Below are 21329 nucleotides of genomic sequence, written 5' to 3' on the forward strand. Positions count from 1 at the left end.
CGTTGCTGGAGTGGGACTCGAACCCACGACCTTCTGACTTGGAGGCAAGAGACTGCTGCCCACTGAGCCACGGCTGGGACATTGCTTGCAGCCGGAGGTTATGAAGAGGGTGGGGGGGGAGGCACTCGCCGATGTCCTGCTGCGGAGGCCGGCTCGGGCCGGTCCCCATTCCCCCCTGCGACCCTGGTGTCCCAGAGCTGGGTGAGAAATCTGTCCCTTGGCCATTCACATTGTAATTGGAGTTGGGCAAGGTTCTGTTCTCAGTGCTTGACACAATTGGGAGCTGTTGCTCTGAACTCCAGTGGAAGGGCTTTTTAGATCAACTGCCTGGCTTTATGAGGATGTGGTCTTACTGTGTCATTAAGCAAATTAGCGTGTGACCAAAAGAAGTGGCTTAAGAAGCCAGGCCCTGCATGCACTCACTGATGATTACACTCAGGAATAAATTGAGTTCAATGCTTTAATTTATACAGTTCTCACCAGCCCAGAGCCTATAACGCCATTCCCACAGCTATAAATACACACACACACACAAGAGGTGAATTTTATTTTTAAAAATGCTGAATGCTGATTTGACTCACTCTCTTCAGGTCACCAACGAGCTCTGAGCTCCGTTTCTCAGCGTCTACCTGTCACCGCTGGTCTCACGCAGTGAGAACTTCATGACATAAGAATTCGGAGCAGGAGTCGGCCATTTTGCCCCTCGAGCCTGCTCCGCCATTCAATAAGATCATGGCTGATCCCCTTGATTCCCTTAATATTCAAAAATCTATTGATCTATATAGATTTCTCTACCCTCGGGGGTAGAGAATTCCAAAGTTGCACCACCCTCTGAGTAAAGAAATTCTCCTCACCTCAGTTCTAAATGACCGACCCCTTATCCTGAGACTGTGACCCCTGGTTCTAGACTCCCCGGCTCGGGGAAACATTCTCCCTGCATCTACCCTGGCGAGCCCTGTAAGGGTCGCAGATTGTTCATAGAAACATAGAAAATAGGAGCCTTCGAGCCTGCACCGCCATACAATATGATCATGGCTGATCCTCAACACTGACTGGTGGGGGGGGTTGGAGAGGGGGGGTGGGGGGGAAGGGTAGGGGGAGGGAAAGGGGCAGGGGCGGGGGGTGGAGGGAGAGGGTGTGTAGGGGGTGAGGGCGTGGGAGGGAGGGGGTGGTGGCTTGGGATTGGGGGGTGGAAGGGGAGGGTGTGTGGGGGGTGAGGGGGTGGGAGGGAGGGGGGGGATGGGGGAGGGGTGTGTGGGGGGTGAGGGGTGGGAGGGAGGGGGGGATGGGGGAGGGGGTGGATGGGGGAGGGAGGGGGGATGGGGGAGGGGTGGGTGGGGGTGAGGGAGTGGGAGGGAGGGGGGGATGGGGGAGGGTGTGTGGGAGGAGGGGGTGGGTGGGAGCGGGGGGATGGGGGAGGGCTGAGTGGGGGTGGGTTGGGATGAAGCTGCTGATTCTTAGATTTATGTCCACACGTTTGCACTTTCCCAGCAGAGTGGTGGGGTGATTGCCACCCTCCCCCTCCCCTCCCCCTCCTCCCACCTCCCCCCCCTCCCCCCCCACCCACCTCCGCCCCCTCCCCCTCCCCCCCCGACGCCTCCGCCTTGTCTGGCCATGCCCACGGTAAACCACAAGTAAGGCTACCCCAATGGCCCAGCCAGGACACTTCATAGAATCCTGAAATGATACTGTGCAGAAAGAGGCCATTGGCCCATTGCGCAAATGGTTTCTTTTGATGATGAGCTTGGTGAGTCTTGCAGACCAGGTTCCGACTATAGTCACTGCAGAGTTGGCTCAGTTCAGCCATGTGGGCACATGTGGCGTTAACCAGTTACACTTGTCCCTGGTGTCAAAAGAAAAGAAAGACTCACATTTATATAGCGCCTTTCACGACCACCGGGCATCTCAAAGTGCTTTGCAATCAATATCGTACTTTTCGAGTATAGTCACTGTTGTAATGTGGGAATCGCAGCAGCCAATTTGTGCACAGCAAGCTCCCACAGACAGCAGTGTGATAATGACCCAGATAATCTGTTTTTGTTATGCTGATTGTTGGCCCCAGGACACCGGGGATAACTTCCCTGCTCTTAGAAACATAGAAACATAGAAAATAGGTGCAGGAGTAGGCCATTCGGCCCTTCTAGCCTGCACCGCCATTCAATGAGTTCATGGCTGAACATTCAACTTCAGTACCCCATTCCTGCTTTCTCGCCATACCCCTTCTTCGAAATAGTGCCGTGGGATCTTTTACTTCCACCTGAGAGAGCAGGCGGGACCTTGGTTTAACGTCTCATTCAAAGACAGCACCTCCAACAGTGCAGCATTCCCTCAGCACTGCAATGGGAGTGTCAGCCTAGATTTATGTGCTCAAGTCTCTGGAATGGGACTCAAACCCATGACCACCTGACCCCAGTGTTAAGTGTGCAGCTGCAGAATAAATCTGCCCCTCTGGCCTTGTTCCTTCTCTGTCCAGCAACTCCTTGGATTCCCACTGCTAGTGCTGTGCGAATCCAGCTGATCTCTGAGTGCAAAACACGAAAGTAAAATACCGCGGATGCTGGAAATCTGAAATAAAAACAGAAAATGCTGGAAATACTCAGCGGGTCAGGCAGCATCTGAGGAGAGAAAAACCGAGTTTAACGTTTCAGGTCGACGACCCTTCGTCAGAACTGGCGAATGTTCGAAATGGGCAGGTTCTTAAGGAACACTGAAAGGGGGAGGGGAAGAAAGAACAAAAGGGAAGGTCGGTGATAGGGTGGAAGGCAGGAGAGATTAGAGAGACAAAAGGGATGATGGGCCGGCTTGAGATGGTAATGACAGAAGTTAGAAAAAGGTTAGTCTGGATAGGGTGTGAATGGCGGGGTAATGACCAGCTGCCATTATAGACAATGAGAAAAAAAACATAAGATCGATGGGGGGGGGGGGGGGGGGGGAGGGGTGCGGGGAAGGGGGGGGGGTTGTTTAAAAAAAGGAAGGGAGCGAAATATGGGCAAAGCTGATTTCTGAGTGCACTGGAACCAGCTATAGCACCCCCCGCCCTCAGAGCCCGGACGATATTGCAGGGACCTTGCCATGTTGCTTATTTGTTTCCTGGTGGATAACAGTAACCGAGGAGAACGATGACGCTTACTTGGCCCTGAATGACCCTGCTTCATTTTGTTAATCTTCATCTGAAAGGAATCCTTTGAAACTCGCGACACTTTGTACAAGTTAGTCTTGAAATTCGTTTTTTTTTTGTGACTTTTGTACTCGGTATGTCCGAGTTGTCACAGTACCGGGAGTTGGGCCAATCAGTGCCAGGATGATACCGCACGGCCTTGTGCTGTGCTAATTTGTCTCGCTGGGAGATAAGATAAACTGCAGGGCTACATTGTGAGGGAGGCCAACTTCCGCTTGAGATGCTGAAGTGACCGCCCGAGAATGAGAGGGGATCTCATAGAAACATATAAAATTCTGACGGGACTGGACAGGTTAGATGCGGGAAGAATGTTCCCGATGTTGGGGAAGTCCAGAACCAGGGGACACAGTCTTAGGATAAGGGGTAGGCCATTTAGGACTGAGATGAGGAGAAACTTCTTCACTCGGAGAGTTGTTAACCTGTGGAATTCCCTACCGTAGAGAGTTGTTGATGCCAGTTCATTGGATTATATTCAAGAGGGAGTTAGATATGGCCCTTATGGCTAAGGGGATCAAGGGGTATGGAGAGAAAGCAGGAAAGGGGTACTGAGGGAATGATCAGCCATGATCTTATTGAATGGTGGTGCAGGCTCGAAGGGCCGAATGGCCTACTCCTGCACCTATTTTCTATGTTTTTCCACGCCGCTGTTTGCAGGCCCGCAGGGGAGTCACCCCGGGACCCCGGCCAATATTCGTTCTCCAATCAAATGTTCTCCTCGGAGCCGAGAAGGTTGAGAGGAGATTTGATCGAGTGTTCAAAATCACGAGGGGTCTGGACAGAGTAGAGAGAGAGAAACTGTTCCCATTGGTGGAAGGGCTGGGAACCAGAGGACACGGATTTAAGGTGATTGGCAGAAGAACCACAGGTGCGTAAGAAAAAGCGAGTGGTTAGGATCTGGAATGCGCTGCCTGAGAGGGTGGTGGAGTCAGACTCAATCTTATTTTTCAAAAGCCAGTTGGATAAGTACCTGAAGGAAATAAAATTGCAGGGCTACGGGGAAAGGGGGTTGGGGGGAGTGGGGCTAACTGAGAGTTGGCACGGGCTTGACAGGCCGAATGACTTTCTTCCGTGCTGTCACCGTTCTATCATTCTATAACACCCACCAAAAAAATACCTCAATGAATTGGCTATCCATCTCATTGTTGTTTGAGGGAATCAGACTGTGCGCAAATTGGTTGACGTGTTTGCCGACAGAAGAGTCACGCTCTTCCAAGGAAAGTCATTGGTTGTGAAGGCCGGAGGATGGGAAAAGTGATGGTAAAGTGCTTCTCTCTTCTAGCACCAGGCCCCTCCTTGGGTCAAGGATAGACCAGCCAGCCGCAGAGTAAAGCTCCTTCTGCCTCACCCGAAACTGCCTCTATATCCAGAACCTCTCGTTCTTTGTATCATTCGAGTCATTTTTAAGATCCCCCTTTTATAGCTCAATGCCATTCCTATAATTGGATGCCAAGATCTGATACTCTTGGACTAACCTTGAAGTGGACCTGAGTCCATGATCGGATCGGCCATGATCTTATTGAATGGCGGAGCAGGCTCGAGGGGCTGTATGGCCGACTCCTGTAGTGCGAATGCAGTGCAGTACAGAGAAACATGTTGGCTCAAAATCCAGGCTGACACACCAGTGCAGTGCTGAGGGAGTGCCGCTCTGTCAGAGGTGCTGTCTTTCGGATGAGACATTAAACCGAGGCCCTGTCTACTCGCTCAAGTAAATGTAAACGATCCCATGGCACTATTTTGAAGAAGAGGCCACCTGGCCCCTCGAGCCTGCTCCGCCATTCAATAGGATCATGGCTGATCTGATCATGGACTCAGCTCCACTTCCCTGCCCGCTCCCCATAACCCTTTACTCCCTTATCGTTCAAAAATCTGTCTTATCTCCCTCTTGAATATGCTCAATGACCCAGCCTCCACAGCTCTCTGGAGCAGAGAATTCCACAGAATTACAACCCTTTGAGAGAAGAAATTCCTCCTCATCTCAGTTTTACATGGGCGGCTTATTCTGAGACTATGTTCCCTAGTTTTAGTTTCCCCTATGAGTGGAAATATCCTCTCTGCATCCACCTTATCGAGCCCCCTCATTATCTTATATGTTTCGATAAGATCACCTCTCATTCTTCTGAAGGTCTTTTTATGCTCTTTTCTCTCTGCAGTCCCACACTTTACTAGTCTGCGTTCCTACATCTCTCCATCTCCCTGCTCCACCACATCGGGAACCTCACCTGCCCTAATTTCTCCTTATATGGCTCGGTGTCAATTAAAAAAAATCTCACAACACTCCTGTGAAGCGCCTTGGGATGTTAAAGGCGCTATATAAATCCAAGTTGTTGTGGTTGTTGTTGACATTTCTTTTTTCCAAAATGTACTAAAGAATGAAACACTTGCATTTATATAGCGCCTTTCATGACAACTGGACGTCCCAAAGCGCTGTACAGCCAATGAAGTACTTTTTGGAGTGTAGTCACTGTCGTAATGTGGAAAACGCAGCAGCCAATTTGTGCACAGCAAGCTCCCACAAACAGCAATGTGATAATGACCAGATACTCTTTATATTTAGTGGAATTTTAGGGAGAACTCCCCAGCTCTTCTTCGGAATAGTGCCATGGGATATTTTACATTCACTTGATCGAGTAGACGTGGCCTTGGTTTGACGTCTCATCCAAAAGACGGCACCTCCGACAGTGCAGTATTCCCTCAGCACTGCACTGGGCGTGTCAGCCTGGATTTTGAGCCAACGCGCTTCTCTGGACTGCACTGCATTCGCCACCTCTCTGCTCATTGCACTAACCTGGTTAATCCCATTGGAGTGCACACTTCCCCTTTGACCAGAGTGCACAATGTAGCCTATTTACAGACCCCGGGGGGGGGTATACTGGCAACTGTTGGCTTCTTCATTGTTTTTGTACAACTCCCCGTGCTCATTGACACGAGGGATGCCAGCACTGGGAGAATGGCCCACCATTGCGGCCGAGATCAGTATCAAGCACTCCCAGGCCAGCGGTAGCGTGGGTTAGACACTGAGCAAAGCTCCATCTACCCTAGCCCGTTATTATACATACATTCGTCCCTCAGAAGTGTGGCCACTATTACACCACTGTGACATGTTTCGGGTCCCCCCCCCCCCCCCGCTGTGACCTCTTTCCACAAGGGGCCAATTTCTGCACAAAACTGGTCCTCACAATGACTCCAAGATGGCTGCCGTGTCCCGCTGGCGATCGCGATTCTGTGTGAAGGTCAGTTCAGAATCGGGTGGGGGGGGGGGGCTAGGGAGGGTGGGGGCCACCTCAGATTGAGCCAGCTCAACGTCTGAGCACCTGGCTGGCCTCCCACATTCTACCCTAAGTAAACTAGAGGTGATCCAAAACTCGGCAGCCCGTGTCCTAACTCGCACCGAGTCCCGCTCACCCGTCACCCCCTGTGCTCGCTGCCCCGTGTCCTAACTCGCACCGAGTCCCACTCACCCGTCACCCCCTGTGCTCGCTGCCCCGTGTCCTAACTCGCACCGAGTCCCGCTCACCCATCACCCCCTGTGCTCGCTGCCCCGTGTCCTAACTCGCACCGAGTCCCGCTCACCCATCACCCCCTGTGCTCGCTGACCTACGTCGGCTTCCGGTTCAACAACGCCTCGATTTCAAAATTCTCATCCTTGATTTCAAATCCCTCCATGGCCCTCACCCCCTCCCTATCTCTGTAATCTCCTCCAGCCCCACAACCCCCCTCCCCCGAGATATTGGCGCTCCTCTAATTCTGCTCCCTTGAGCATCCCTGATTATAATCGCTCAACCATCGGTGGCTGTGCCTTCTGTTTCCTGGGCCCCAAGCTCTGGAACTCCCTCTCTAAACCTCTCCGCCTCTCTTTCCTCCTTAAGATGCTCCTTAAAACCTCCCTCTCTGAGCAAGCTTTTGGTCACCCGCGCTAATTTCTACTTCGGTGTCAAATTTTTGTCTCATAATACTGCTGTGAAGCACCTTGGGACGTTTCACTACATTAAAGGCGCTATATAAATACAAGGTGTTGTTGTTGTTGTTACTCAGGCCACACCAGTGAAAGGAATTTGTACCACCGGGAGTGAATCCTAATTGCAGAGTGAGTGAGCCAGGGTAGTGTATTGTGGATTCTGGGAAGAGAAGGGCGGAGAAACAGGGTAGAGATCATATTGGTTTACAACTTATGCGATGAGGAATTTATCGGGAAACCACAGGCAAAAATAAATAAGAAGCAAAACAACTCAGTCAGCATCATTTTAAGACCAAAATAACAGAAGATTTCCGTTGCAAACAAAATGCTGACCTCTACGTTGCACTTTGTACAAAGGTTTGATGCCCCAGTGAACTCGAAGCTAACCTTCTTGTTAACCCATTCATATTGGCAGTGTATTTAAAAATAATTATTCTTGAGATGTGGGCGTCGCTGGCAGGGCCGGCATTTATTGCCCATCCCTAATCGCCCCTTGAGAAGGTGGTGGTGAGCCGCCTTCTTGAACCGCTGCAGTCCGTGTGGTGAAGGTGCTCCCACAGTGCTGTTAGGGAGGGAGTTATCCAGGATTTTGACCCAGCGACGATGAAGGAACGGCGATATATGAAAGAAAGACTTGCATTTATATAGCGCCTTCCACAACCATCGGATGTCTCAAAGCGCTTTGCAGCCAATGAAGTACTATTTGAAATGTAGTCACTGTTGTAATGTGGGATACATTGCAACCAATTTGTACACAGCAAGCTCCCACAAACAGCAATGTGATAATGACCAGATAATCTGTTTTTGTTATTTTGATTGAGGGATAAATATTGGCCCCAGGACACCAGGGCACCCCTGCTTTTCTTCGAACTAGTGCCGTGGGCTCTTTTGTATCCACCTGAGAGAGCAGACGGGGCCTCGGTTTAACGTCTCATCTGAAAGACGGCACCTCCGACAGTGCAGCACTCCCTCAGCACTGCACTGGGAGTGTCAGTCTGGATTTGTGTACTCAAATCCCCTGGAATGGGACTTGAACCCACAACCTTCTGACTCAGGCGAGAGTGCTACCCACTGAGCCACGGCTGACACTCAAAGCCTGTGAACGGGCAGGACAGGTTCGAGAGACTGTGTAGCCAATGACGCCAGATTCTTGATAGTTTTCAAATGATGCGTGAAGTACTGGACAAAAATCGTTTCAGGCAACCATTCCGCCCTGGGTACTGATATCCAGCTTACGTTGCCAGAGTTAATTTCAGAGTGCCAGACCCAAGCTTTGAGTTGGCATTACGCTGCCGTTTCTTATCTGTTTGATATTTTGGGGTGTTTGCTGCAAACTCTCTCATTAGCCTCCAATCCAACGGGATCGATGCTCCACGGAGTCAATTTAAAAGAAATTCTCCCAACAAACCCAGCTAACCACTAGCCCCTGCAGCAGACCGAAGTGTTCGTCGTGGCTCAGTGGGCAGATCTCTCACCTGGGGGTTAGCAGGTTGTGGGTTCAAGTCCCACTCCAGGGACTTGAGCGCAAAAATCCAGGCTGACGTTCCCAGTGCAGTACTGAGGGAGTGCTGCACTGTCGGAGGTGCTGTCTTTCGGATGAAACGTTAAACCCCAGCTCCATCTGCTCTCTCGGGTGATGTAAAAGATCCCATGGTGTTATTTTGAAGAAGAGCAGGGGAGGTGTCCTGGGGCCAATATTTATCCCTCAATCAGCATAACCAAAAGAACAGATGATCTAGTCATTATCACATTGCTGTGTGTGGGAGCTTGCTGTGCGCATAGTTGTCGGCCACGTTTCCCACATTACAACAGTGACTACACTCCAAAAGTACTTAATTGGCTGTAAAGCGCTTTGAGACACCGGGTGGTCGTGAAAGGCGCTATATAAATGCAAGTCTTTTTTTTCTTTTTTCTTTCTTGTCTACTGAATCTCGACGCTTGGATTCAAACTTAAGGCACCTGCAATTGGAGATAGGTATGGACACAAAGCAGGCAGTGTCTCATTGGTCACCCGTTATATGTCCCGCCCGATATGACTTCAGTACAACTGAATATTGGCCGTATCGTATTACGGGCGGCAAAAGCGATTCAGCCCGTTTTGCATCCTTGTTCACTGTGCAATATCACCTCCAAAATTCCGAAACCATCACCTCAAGGGACCCAAGGGATATGGGGATAGGGCGGGGCAAGTGGAGTTGCGATGGAAGATCAGCCATGATTTTATTGAATGGCAGAGCAGGCTCGAGGGGCTGAATGGCCTCCTCCTGCTCCTATTTCTTATATTCTCACATCCTACTCCATTTATATTAGAGGTCATCCAAAACTCGGCTGCCCGTGCCCTAACTCGCACCAAGTCCCGCTCACCCATCACCCCCTGTGCTCGCTCACCTACACTGGATCCTGGTTAAGCAACGTCTCAATTTCAAAATTCTCATCCTGGTTTACAAATCCCTCCATGGCCCTCGCCCCTCCCTATCTCTGTAATCTCCTCCAGCCCCACAACCCCCCGAGATGTCTGCGCTCCTCTAATTCTGACCCCCTGAGCATCCCTGATTATAATCGCTCCACCATTGGTGGCCGTGCCTTCTGTTGCCTGGGCCCCAAGCTCTGGAACTCCCTCCTTAAACCTCTCCGCCTCTCTACCTCTCTTTCCTACTTCAAGACGCTCCTTAAAACCCACCTCTTAGGCCAAGCTTTTGGTCACCTGTGCTAATTTCTACTTATGTGGCTTGGAGTAAAGATTTTTATCCTCCTGTGAAGTGTCGTGCTGCTTGGCACGGTGCCAGTGGATATCACGCCAATGCTCGTATCGCTCCTTTGTCTGAACTCTCTGAAATTTAAGTGGAACCCTATCTGTTGTAATCTAATGTCTCATCACATTTTGTCCGGGTTGTTTACGTTATTACAGCTGTACCAACATCTGCCGGAGGCGCGCACCCAGGAGCGCCTTGGGACATTGTACGACGTGTAAAGGCACGATATAAATATAAGTTGTTGTTGCTTTGTAATGGGTCGGTGATGTAATGAGCTCAAGCTGTTCATTCAGCTCTGGGGCCTTGCTTCAAATCTTGTCCGAATACATCGCAAGATAAAGACTGATGAGGGAAGTCAAAACACCCATCTTAGCTCATCCAGTTAGAAGAGCAGACAGTCCCCTACCCTTACCCATCACAACTCCTAACTGTCTCAAAAGTGATTCTAAAATTTTTGCCTCCACTACCCTACCTAGAAATCCAGTCTCGGTGGCACTCAGTCCTCTTGCTCACTGACCTACATTGGCTTCTGGTCTGGCCAAGCCTCGATTTTAAAATTCTCATCCTTGTTTTCAAATCCTTCCCTGGCCTCCCCCCTCCCAATGTGTCTAACCTTCTCCAGCCCCACCCCCTTGAGTTATTTGCGCTCTACCAATTCTAGCCAGCCTGCACATCCCAGATTATCATCGCTCAACCATTGGTGGCCGTGCCTTCTGTTGCCTGGGCCCCAAGCTCTGGAACTCCCTCCCTAAACCTCTCCCGCCTCTCTACCTCACTTTCCTCCTTCAAGGCGCTCCTTAAAGCCTACCTCTTTGACCAAGTTTTTGGTCGCCTGTCCAAATATTTCCTTATCTCCTCATTGAATAGCTTTCTGACAGTTATTGCCTAGAAAGAAAGAACTTGCATTTCTATAGCGCCTTTCACATCCAAAGGTCGTCCCAAGGTGCTTTACAGCCAATGAAGTACTTTTGGAGTGTTGTCACTGTTGTAATGTAGGAAATGCCAATTTGTGCACAGCAAGCTCCCACAAACAGCAACGTGATAATGACCAGATAATCTGTTTTCGCGATGTTGGATGAGGGATAAATATTGGCCCAGGGCACCGGGGAGAACTCCCCTGCTCTTCTTCGAAATAGTGCCATTGGCCGTTTTTGTCATTGGAACTCCCCTGCTATTTTATGTCCATCTGAGAGGACAGGCGAGGCCTCAGTTTAACATCTCCTCCGAAAGATGGCTCCTCTGACAGTGCAGCGCTCCCTCAGCACTGCATTGGGCGTGTCAGCTAGACTTTGCGCTCAAGTTTATGGAGTGGGTCTTGAACCCAAGAACTTCGGACTCAGAGGCGAGAGTGCTGCCCACAACCAAAGCTCATCCATGAAGAATGGCCACGGGTGAAGTACCAGGTAGTGCTGGCACCCATGGTGCCCTACCCCAACCTGAGTTAGAGCCTTTGTTACACGTTTAGGATCATGTCGTAGATGTTCTCTCTGGTATTGCGATTCTAATTACTCCTATAAGTGATCTGAGTATGTTATGTCCGTATTGCCCAATATCTAACCATGCAATACTGTACCCCAGGGGGCTAACCATAGGACCTGGAGGATGTTGCCTGGACTGGAGAAGTTTAGCTATGAGGAAAGACTGGATAGGCTGGGGTTGTTTTCTTTGGAACAGAGGAGGCTACGGGGAGACCTTATTGAGATGTATAAAATTAAGAGGGGCCTGGATAGAGTGGATAGGAAGGACCTATTTCCCTTAGCAGAGGGGTCAACAACCAGAGGGCATAGATTTAAAGTAATTGGTAGGAGGTTTAGAGGGAATTTAAGGGGAAATGTTTTCACCCAGAGGGTGGTGGGGGTCTGGAACTCACCGCCTGAAAGTGTGGTAGAGGCAGAAACCCTCACCACATTTAAAAAGTACTTGGATGTGCACTTGAAGTGCCGTAACCTACGGACCGAGAGCTGGAAAGTGGGATTAGGCTGGGTGGCTCTTTGTCGACCGGCGCGGACACGATGGGCTGAATGGCCTCCTCCCGTGCTGTAAATTTCTCCGATTCTATGAGCCGCTTGCGATCAGAACTGGATATTGAGCCTCTCGCACATGTCCCCAAGCGTGCCTCGCCAAACTTTGCCAGTGTGGGCCGAGAAAAGACTATAAAGAGGCCAGGTATGAATCCTTAAGCTGATTTAAATTCACAGCAAGTGAACCTACAGAACAACAGTAGTTATCGGACTCACTGACTTCACTCAGTGCACCTGATCATAGACGCATTGAAGAGGAAGCTAGATTAGTACACGAGGGAGAAAGGAATCGAAGGATAGGCTGATAGGGTGAGATGAAGAGGGGTTGGAAGGAGCCTCCTGTGGAACCTAAATGCCGGCATGGACCAGTTGGGCCAAATGACTTTTTTCTACCCTGTAAATGCGGTGTCACTCTGTATCTTCACATGACAATACAAAATAGTGAACTTCCCCACATCAATGGGTTGTCTTCCTCCACTGAAACAAAATAACGCCGAACTACTTTCCTGAATGCTGAACATCTACCTTTCCGAAACCTGATGATCTGCATGCATCTCTCCCTATCTTTAATTTCCCTGTGTTTACAAACATAGGGAAGAACCTGGGACACCCCCCGCCCCCCCATTCCTCTTCCCCCCCCTCCTCCCCTCCCCCCAATACGGAATGGGTGATGGGTGTATGGCATTTATTAATTATTAAAACAAGCTAACAAATTGCAGTACATTAGTGAGACCAAATACAGATTGGATGACCGCTTTGCGGAACGCCTCTGTTCAGTCCGTAAGCGTGACCCCGAGCTTCCGGTCGCCTGTCACTTTAATTTCCCCGCTCCACTCCCACTCTGACCTCTCCGTCCTCGGCCTCTTACACTGTCCAACGAAGCTCAACGTAAACTCGAGGAACAGCACCTCATCTTTCGATTAGGCACTTTACAGCCTCCTGGGCTCCACATCGAGTTCAACAATTTCAGAGCATGACCTCTGCCCCCATTTTCTCAGATGGCAGCTGTTGATGATTTGCCATTGCCATTTACACCCTATCTAGACCCATCTTTTGTTTCATTACTTGTCCATTACCATCTCCTTTTGGTTTGCACCATCATCCCTTTTGTCATTTAATCTCTCCTGCCTTCCATCCTATCACAAACCTTCCCCGTAGTGAGTATTTACAATAAACGCTCAACACCAGGTCTGGATTTGAAGATTCAAGTAGTCTTTATTTTGCATCGGTGGGGAGCCTGCCTGCTAGTTGTCTGTAGCCAGGCCTCTCTAATGATACAAAGTTCCAAGCAACCTTTTATACACTTAATGATGTATGTCAGCCCCATGCATGGCCCCCAACCCCCCATGCCGTTTCATTGGCCCAAAGCCCGCGTGCACAGTTGCTGCTTGATGAATTTCCTTTTGTGTCACACAATCATTGGCCTATGTCTCATACCAGATGGAGTTTCTCCAACGTGTCACCCCTTGCCCTGTTTAGCTGCCCCTCTGGGCCTCCTGTGGTTCAACAGTTTGGCCTCCTGTAATTATCCTCGTGTTACATAGCTTGTAACAATTAATCATTCCCACATGTTATTTCCCTTGAAACACCTTTAGAAAGTTGACCACCACAAAAGCCTATGTCAGCTTGTTTTAGTTCCGAGCTCCATTCTTAACCTTTTAATTATAACAGAGCTCGGTAGCCCCACTTCATTCCCTTTTGTTCTTTCCTCCCCTCCCCCCTTTCCCAGCCCCATACACTTGCTTAAAATCTGTTACATCTCAAACTTTTTCCAGTTCTGACGAAGGGTCACTGACCTGAAACGTTGACTCGGTTTCTCTCTCTGCAGATGCTGCCCGACCTGCTGAGTATTTACGGCATTTACGGCGTCTCTGTAATAAATTGCTTATTCATTGGGGAAATTAGGATATTATCTATGTTTCATGAAGGTGCTTTTTAAAAAAAAAAGTTGTACAAAATCACTTTGCTTTAAAAAATACAATCCTTTTCTCTCAAATCCGTTCTATGGGAAAATGGTGCGGAATCCTAAAACGTGGCAGCCTGTGAAAGTGGTGGAGAGAATTGGAAGGCGGCAAAAGTCTCGGCGTGTAGAAGGAGCAGACAGTTGTCCTGTGCCCACTTACTGTGGTTTATCCTGTCTGACCACAATAATGGTATACTGAGGAACCACTGGTAACGTTTTCAAGTTAAAACCCCCCTGGACTTGGCCACAGAGCTGCCAAGTATTACTGTGTGAAACCAATATGTTAAAACACATGGAAGAAAAACATTAAAATTGCAGATGTTGCAACTAAGGAAAGGACACAGAAGAGAGTGTAATGTATTTGCTTCATGGGTTCTTTGCTTAAGAATTCATAGCAACACATTGCTATTAAGAACTAGTTGGTTTATTAAAAAAGGTTTAACAATCACACTACACATTACCAGTTCATCCACTCGGCTCACAATTGCATACCTCATCGTGGATGACCTAGACCCAACTGACTGGGGTTTTATTGAGTCTTGTGAACATCATGTGACTGGCTAAGCCACTCACAACTCAACAGCTCTACAATTATTGTTAGTTGAACCAATAATCAAGTGCCCCCTGATTAAAGGGGTCACTAAAACTGACAAATTAAACAAATTAATCTTTAGACATTAAAATCAAATTAAGATTTGGTTGCCGGGGGTGATGATGCACCCCAGTCCCTCCGGCGCCCACCTCTCGCGGAAGGCCGCGAGCGTACCGGTGGACACCGCGTGATCCATCTCCAGGGACACCCTGGCGCGGATGTAACCACGGAAGAGAGGCAGGCAGTCGGGCTGAACGACCCCCTCAATCGCCCGCTGCCTGGACCGGCTGATGGCCCCCTTGGCCGTGCCCAGGAGCAGTCCTACGAGGAGGCCTTCCGACCTGCCCGCTCCCCTCCGCACAGGGTGCCCAAAGATCAGGAGCGTGGGACTGAAGTGCAACCAGAATTTGAGGAGCAGCCCCTTCAAATAATCGAAGGCAAGAGCTTCACAAACCTGTGAGCATACTCACAGGTGCATACATTACAGAGAGCAACTAGAAAGATTGACGGGTAGAGGGACTGGATTATGAGGAGCGATTATTAAGCATGTTCTCACTGGAAAAGATCAATTTGAAAGGTGAGGGCTAAGGGTTACGGAACCAAGGCGGGTAGATGGAGTAAGTTGCAGATCATCCATGATCTATTACACAACCTTGGATTGTATTCCCTGGAATTTAGAAGGTTAAGGGGTGACCTGATCGAAGTTTTCAGGATATTAAGGGGAACAGATAGGGTAGATAGAGAGAAACTATGTCCGCTGGTTGGGGAGTCTAGGACTAGGGGGCAGAGTCGAGAAATTAGAGCCAGACCTTTCAGGAGTAAAATTAGGAAACACTTCTACACACAAAGGGTGGTGGAAGTTTGGAACTCACTTCCTTAAATGGCAGTTAATGCGAGCTCAATTGTTAATTTTCAATCTGAGATTGACTGTTTTTTGTTACCCAAAGGTATTGAGGGATATGGGGCAAAGGCGGATATATGGAGTTAGGTCGCAGATCAACCATGATCTCATTGAATGGCGGAACAGGCTCAAGGGGCTGAATGGCCTCCTCCTGCTCCAATGTTCCAATGATATGATTGTTGCTTTTAGGATTGTAAAGGGACTGAATAATGTCGACCGTGACCAGCTGTCTCACCTTGTCCAGAACAGAGGACACGGCCTGCGTTTGACGGGGGTAAATTCAAAGCTAATTGGGGGAAACAATATTTCAGTGAGTGAATGGTCAGTCTACGGAACAGACTCTTTAGTGAGATGATGTAAATAGTATTGATTCCTTCAAATGTAAATTAGACAGATTTCTTTCAGAAAATAACTTTGTTGGGATACAGTATATGAGTAATTTGAGACATGGCGTGTGCAATGTTCGGGTTAATTATTTTTGGGTGCGTGGCCCATTCGGAATACCGTGCATGTGCAGTTTTTCATGTTGAAATGTCAGCTGCGGGGGGAAGCCCAGAGAGCTGAGCGGCCGTATGGCGAGTGTAGAGAGAGCGCGGAAAAGATTCACGTGACTGGTTCCAGGGATGAGGGACTTCAGTTACGGGGATAGACTGGAGAAGCTGGGGTTGTTCTCCTTGGAGCAGAGAAGGTTGAGAGGAGATTTGGTCAAGGTGCTCAAAGTCCCGAGGGGCCTGGACAGAGTAGAAACTGTTCCCCTTGGTGGAAGGGTCGAGAACCAGAGTTCACAGGTCAAGGTGATTGTCAAAAGAACCGAAAACGACATGAGGAAAAACTTTTTTGGGCCAGTAATCCCGAGGCCTGAACGAATCACATGGAGATCCAAGTTCCAATCCCACCACGGTAGCTGGGGAATTTAAATTCAGCTAATTAAATAAATCTGGAATAGAAAGCTAGCGTCAGCAATGGTGACCGTGAAACCACCGGGTTGTTGTAAAAACCCATCTGGTTCACCAATGTCCTTTAGGGAAGGAAATCTACTGTCCTGACCCAGTCTGGCCAATATGTGACTCCAGACACACGGTAATGTAGCTGACACTTAACTGCCCTGTGAAATGGTGGCTCAACCACCTTCTCTTAGGGATGGGCAATAAATGCCGGCCTTGCCAGCGATGCCCAAATCCCATGAAGGAACTTTTACAAAAGTTGGTGAGGCTTGAGGGGACCATCTCCCCATCTCCCTCGGGCCCCCGATTTTTCCGGCCGGCTGCTTCTTCCCACGTTGTTCCTTTCGTTCTTTTTGCCTGTGCGGGCCCCTGAGCTTGTTTCCCGCCAGCCAGACTAACTCCTGTCTCTTTCCCCCTCAGGACTGAACAAGCCGATGACCTTCCGGTGTGAAGCGCACAACAGCAAAGGGGTGGCCACCTCCAGGACGGCCAGCGTCAGATGTAGGTGGATCTCGCCAACGCTATTGGTTGAAATGGGCTTTATTCCGATTCATTGTCGGGGCTTATGGGAGTGGCTGGCATTTATTGCCCCGAGGCCGTGTGCCCTGTTGAACCGCCGCAGTCCGTGTGGAGAAGGTGGGGGGGGGGGAGGGGAGGTTATGGATTCTGGCCCAGCGACCATGAAGGAACGGCCGATATATGTCCAAGTCGGGTTGACGTGCGAGCTTGGGAATGGTGCTGTACCCATCATTGATTTACATGTTTGAACAGATGCCATTCTATTCATTTCTACTGGTTTGAAAGGGAACCCATCAAACATCTTAGGCTTGAGCGAGTGGGTCGCCGGCTGTGACTGACCCCAGGAGGAAGTGTCCGACAGGAAGTGAGGCCCAAGAGGAAGTGTCCCACAGGAAGTGAGGCCCAAGAGGAAATGTCTGACAGGAAGTGAGACCCAAGAGGAAGTGTATGACAGGAAGTGAGACCCAAGAGGAAGTGTCCCACAGGAAGTGAGGCCCAAGAGGAAATGTCCGACAGGAAGTGAGGCCCAAGAGGAAGTGCACCACAAGGAATTTATCACATCCCTAGGGCCTTGGCTACAGTCAGTTCAGCTTCTGGATGTGTTGTGTGACCCACACCTCAAGAGAGCTGACCATTCAAGCAAAGGAACACCAGGAGGGTTTCAGCATGTGGTTGAGAGGGAGAACGCTGAGCGAGAAGGGGAGGGGAGGGGAGGGGAGGGGAGGTGAGGGGGTTCCCTAGTTTTGAGGTCTTGAGAAGGAATGTTAGGGTGGGAGATGGTGATTGGCCTTCAGTTCTAAAAAGTGGAACTTGTACCCACACTGGAGTTGATGGAGGGCTGAGGGAGGGCAGAGGGAAGGGTGAAGGAGGGCTGAGGGAGGGGAGAGGGGAGAGCAGAGGGATGAGGGAGGGTGAGGGAGGGGAGAGCGGAGGAGGACTGAGGGAGAGCAGAGGGCAGAGGGGAAGGTGGAGGAGGACTGAGGGAGGGCAGAGGGCAGGGTGGAGGAGGGCTGAGGGGAGAGCGCAGAGGAGGACTGAGGGAGGGGAGAGCAGAGGAGGGCTGAGGGGAGAGCGGAGGAGGGCTGGGGGGAGAGCGCGGAGCAGGACTGAGGGAGGGGAGAGCGGAGGAGGGCTGAGGGAAGAGGGGAGGAGGGCTGAGGGAGAGCAGTGGGCAGAGGGGAGGGTGAAGGAAGACTGGGAGAGGGCAGAGGGGAGAGCAGGGGAGGACTGAGGGAGAGCAAGGAACCAACTCTGAAGCCAATCTTCTCCCCAGTTTAACGCCAGTGTCGTGTAACCAGCTGCTCGGAGTGGCATAGTATGATCCCATGGGAGTGACTGGCTGCCCCCGAGAGCGCCTGCCCCCGTGAGCGTGGCAGTGCCTCTGTGAGTTTATTTCAAGACGCACTCTCACCGTCTGGACTCATTAAAACGATCGAGCAGACCTGGGTGTCCCATATTTCCGGCCTTTCCTCTCAAGCTGGAGCACCTGTCTTGTTCAGACGGTGAGCGAGAGCAAGATCACTGGGCCAGAGGCGGGAGGGGTCGTTAGCCCCACAGCAAGCAGGAACTCAGTGGTCAGGGCAGTGACACAGATAATAAACACAGAGGTGAATCAGCATCGAGTGTGCACACTGTCAGTCTGTGTATACACATCGGGAACAGATGAACAGGCTGGGTCTCTCTTCTCTTGAACAAAGAAGACTGAGTGGTGACCTAATAGAGCTCTTTAAAATTATGAAAGGTTTGTATAGAGTGGATACAGAGAGAATGTTTCCACTTGTGGGGAAGAGCATAACTAGGGGCCATCAATATAAGATAGTCAGCAAGAAATCCAACGGGGAATTCAGAAGAAACTTCTTTACCCAGAGAGCGGTGAGAATGTGGAACTCGCTGCCACAGGGAGTGGTTGAGCTGAATAGTATCGATACATTTAAGGGGAGGCTGGATAAGTATATGGGGGAGAAGGGAATAGAGGGATATGCTGATAGAGTTAGATGAGAAAAGACGGGAGGAGGCTCGAGTGGAGCATAAACGCCGGCATGGACTGGTTGGGCCGAATGGCCTGTTCCTGTGCCGTAAATCCTGTGTGATTCTATCTGTAACTCTTCAAAGGCCGTACAGTTAATAATATCTCGGGATTAACGGTGAAACTGGTTTGGGATGGACGGATCTTTGTGAAAGTTAAAAATTCTTTCATTGTCTGATCCTTTTTTTCATCTAAAGTTCCTGACCGTGACGCCCCCTCATTCGCCCTATGAGAGCTCAGTATCCAGCCGATAAACGTTCTACGCGACGGTGCGGGGACCGCTGAGGAGTCTGGGTAAATGCACTGCTCGCTGTGATACTGAGTCACACCAGTCGGGCAACCCCCACACCCGTGATCCCAGCCAGGGTGGCAGCGGACGTTCTCGGAGGGCCCTGGTCGATTGATCCGCTGGAAGCTGCTGGCCCTTGGCCGGTTAAGGCTGAGGCAGCGTTGCCCCCCCCCCCTCCCCCCGCCGACTCTCAGCACCTCCACACACAAAGGCACCTTTCATAGAACAATACAGCACGGAAGGAGGCCATTCGGCCCATCGTGCCTGTGCCAGCTCTCTGAAAGAGCAATTAGTCCCGCTTACTCCCTGCTTTTTCCCCGCAGCCCGACAAATTATTTCCTGTTCCAGTATCTATCCGATTCCATTTTGAACGTCACGATTGAATCTGCTGCCCCTGCCCTTTCACACAGTGCGTTCCGGATCACAACAACTCGCTGCGTCCATCTTTTCCCTCATCTCCCCTCGGGCTCTTTTGCCAATCGCCTTTTGTTCCCGAGCCTCCTGCCTCGGGAAACACCCTCTCTCGAACTAATCTCTAGGGAGGCCAAGAAGAGGCCTTCCATTTGTTGAAATGTGGCGTGTTTTGGGGAAGGGTTTGGCCAGGGCTGCTCCGAATGTTCAGGGATGGTGTGAACAAGGAGTCCTTCCTGCACAGTGTCTGGTCCAGCCCAGCACCAGTAACCAGCTGATGGCTGACATACTGCTTCTGGCTCACTCTCCCTCGCTTATATCGCCACCCGTTGGTCTCTGTCTGTGTATCCGTGCCTCCCCTTCTCATTCTGTCCCTCTCTCCAGACCTCGAATGTCCCCATTCTCCTTGTGCCTCTGTCTCACTAGCCTACGTTTTCTAATCATCATTAATTTTAATCCCAGACATAACGCATTATGGTAACGACAATTTGGGTTGTGTCTCCTTCACTCTCTGTGTACAAGTCTGTCTCGCTGTCTCTGTCTCCCCCTCTCCCCCTGTCTCACTCCCCCTCTCTCTCCCCCTCACTCTCCCTCTCTCTCTCCCTCTCCCTCCCCCTCTCTCTCCCCATTACTCTCTCCCTCTCTCTCCCCTCACTCTCTTCCCCTCACTCCCTCTCTCCCTCCCTCCCCCTCACTCTCTCTCCCTCACTCTCTCCCCCTCACTCTCTCCCCCTCACTCTCTCCCCTCACCCTCTCCCCCTCACTCTCTCCCCCTCACTCTCTCCCCCTCACTCTCTCCCCCTCACTCTCTCCCCCTCACTCTCTCTCCCCCTCACTCTCTCCCCCTCACTCTCTCCCCCTCACACTCTCTCCCCCTCACTCTCTCCCCCTCACTCTCTCCCCCTCACTCTCTTCCCCCTCACTCTCTTCCCCCTCACTCTCTTCCCCCTCACTCTCTTCCCCCTCACTGATGGCCCCTCTATATCTCCTATATCTCACTCCACTTGTCCACCCCCCCTCCGCCCCCCCCCCCCAAATGATTAATGTTTTATCTCGATTCAGGTTGCCAACCCAGACCTTCAGACCTGGCTCTCTGTGCCCCCCGTGTGCCCCCGAGCCTGCCTGCTAGGTCTGTGGCGTCACCCTCCTCGCTGGTTTTAACAGCAGTGGAGTGGGCCGAGCGGCCTGGGATCAGATCCCTGCTGAGGTGGCACAGTACAGTACGCTGGCACTGCAGTGGGCCGTACCATCTGGGCACGGACCGTTGCTCTGACTGATGGCGTTCCTTCCCCCGCACCGCCACAGCTCATCAGCAGTCCCTTGGTGCTGCTGAGTCAGCCGGCCTTGGCCTGCTCCTCGGTTCTGGGCAGCCACTGCAGTAACCTTCCGAGATCCCAGGCGCAGGTCCGCACACTGGCTCTTTGTCTCACTCGGCTGTTTACCGCATTAGTTGGGCGGCCGCTGTTATTCTCCAGCGCTAGGCTCGTTAGGAAAAGGCCTGTTTTTCTTTTGCTCCCTGGCAGCTGCACTCATTCATTCCTTTGGCAGCCTCCTCCGTGAAGGGGGGCCATCCATCCAGGAAAAGCATTTGTCTCCACCTCCAACAACAGTGACACTCAATACTGCCGCTTCCACAAAGAAAACAGATTTTATTCTTTCTTTGGCTGTGTTTGTTGGTACAGCATTAAAAACTCTCTACTAGAATCAGGCTGCAGTGAGGCCTAGCTTTGGAACTCCCGGTTTCTCCATCTTCCAACATCTTGTTGATGCAACTTTA

General features: G+C 50.7%; 1 protein-coding gene across 2 annotated transcripts in view; it reads left to right on the forward strand.

The window, feature by feature from the left end:
- The window catches only part of LOC139239216 (tyrosine-protein kinase receptor UFO), a 187489-nt gene that overhangs the window by 58535 nt on the left and 107625 nt on the right, over window positions 1-21329 (forward strand). For both annotated transcript variants that reach the window (XR_011588615.1, XM_070867893.1), the window contains exon 5: window positions 16728-16808. Coding sequence is in view for 1 of the 2 variants with exons in the window: in XM_070867893.1 (XP_070723994.1) it covers window positions 16728-16808 (81 nt within the window). In the remaining variant the exon portion in view is untranslated. The remainder of the gene's footprint in view (window positions 1-16727; window positions 16809-21329) is intronic.

The sequence above is a fragment of the Pristiophorus japonicus genome, chromosome 26 (genome assembly GCF_044704955.1).
Source record: "Pristiophorus japonicus isolate sPriJap1 chromosome 26, sPriJap1.hap1, whole genome shotgun sequence".
In the NCBI taxonomy this organism is placed as follows: Eukaryota; Metazoa; Chordata; class Chondrichthyes; family Pristiophoridae; genus Pristiophorus; species Pristiophorus japonicus.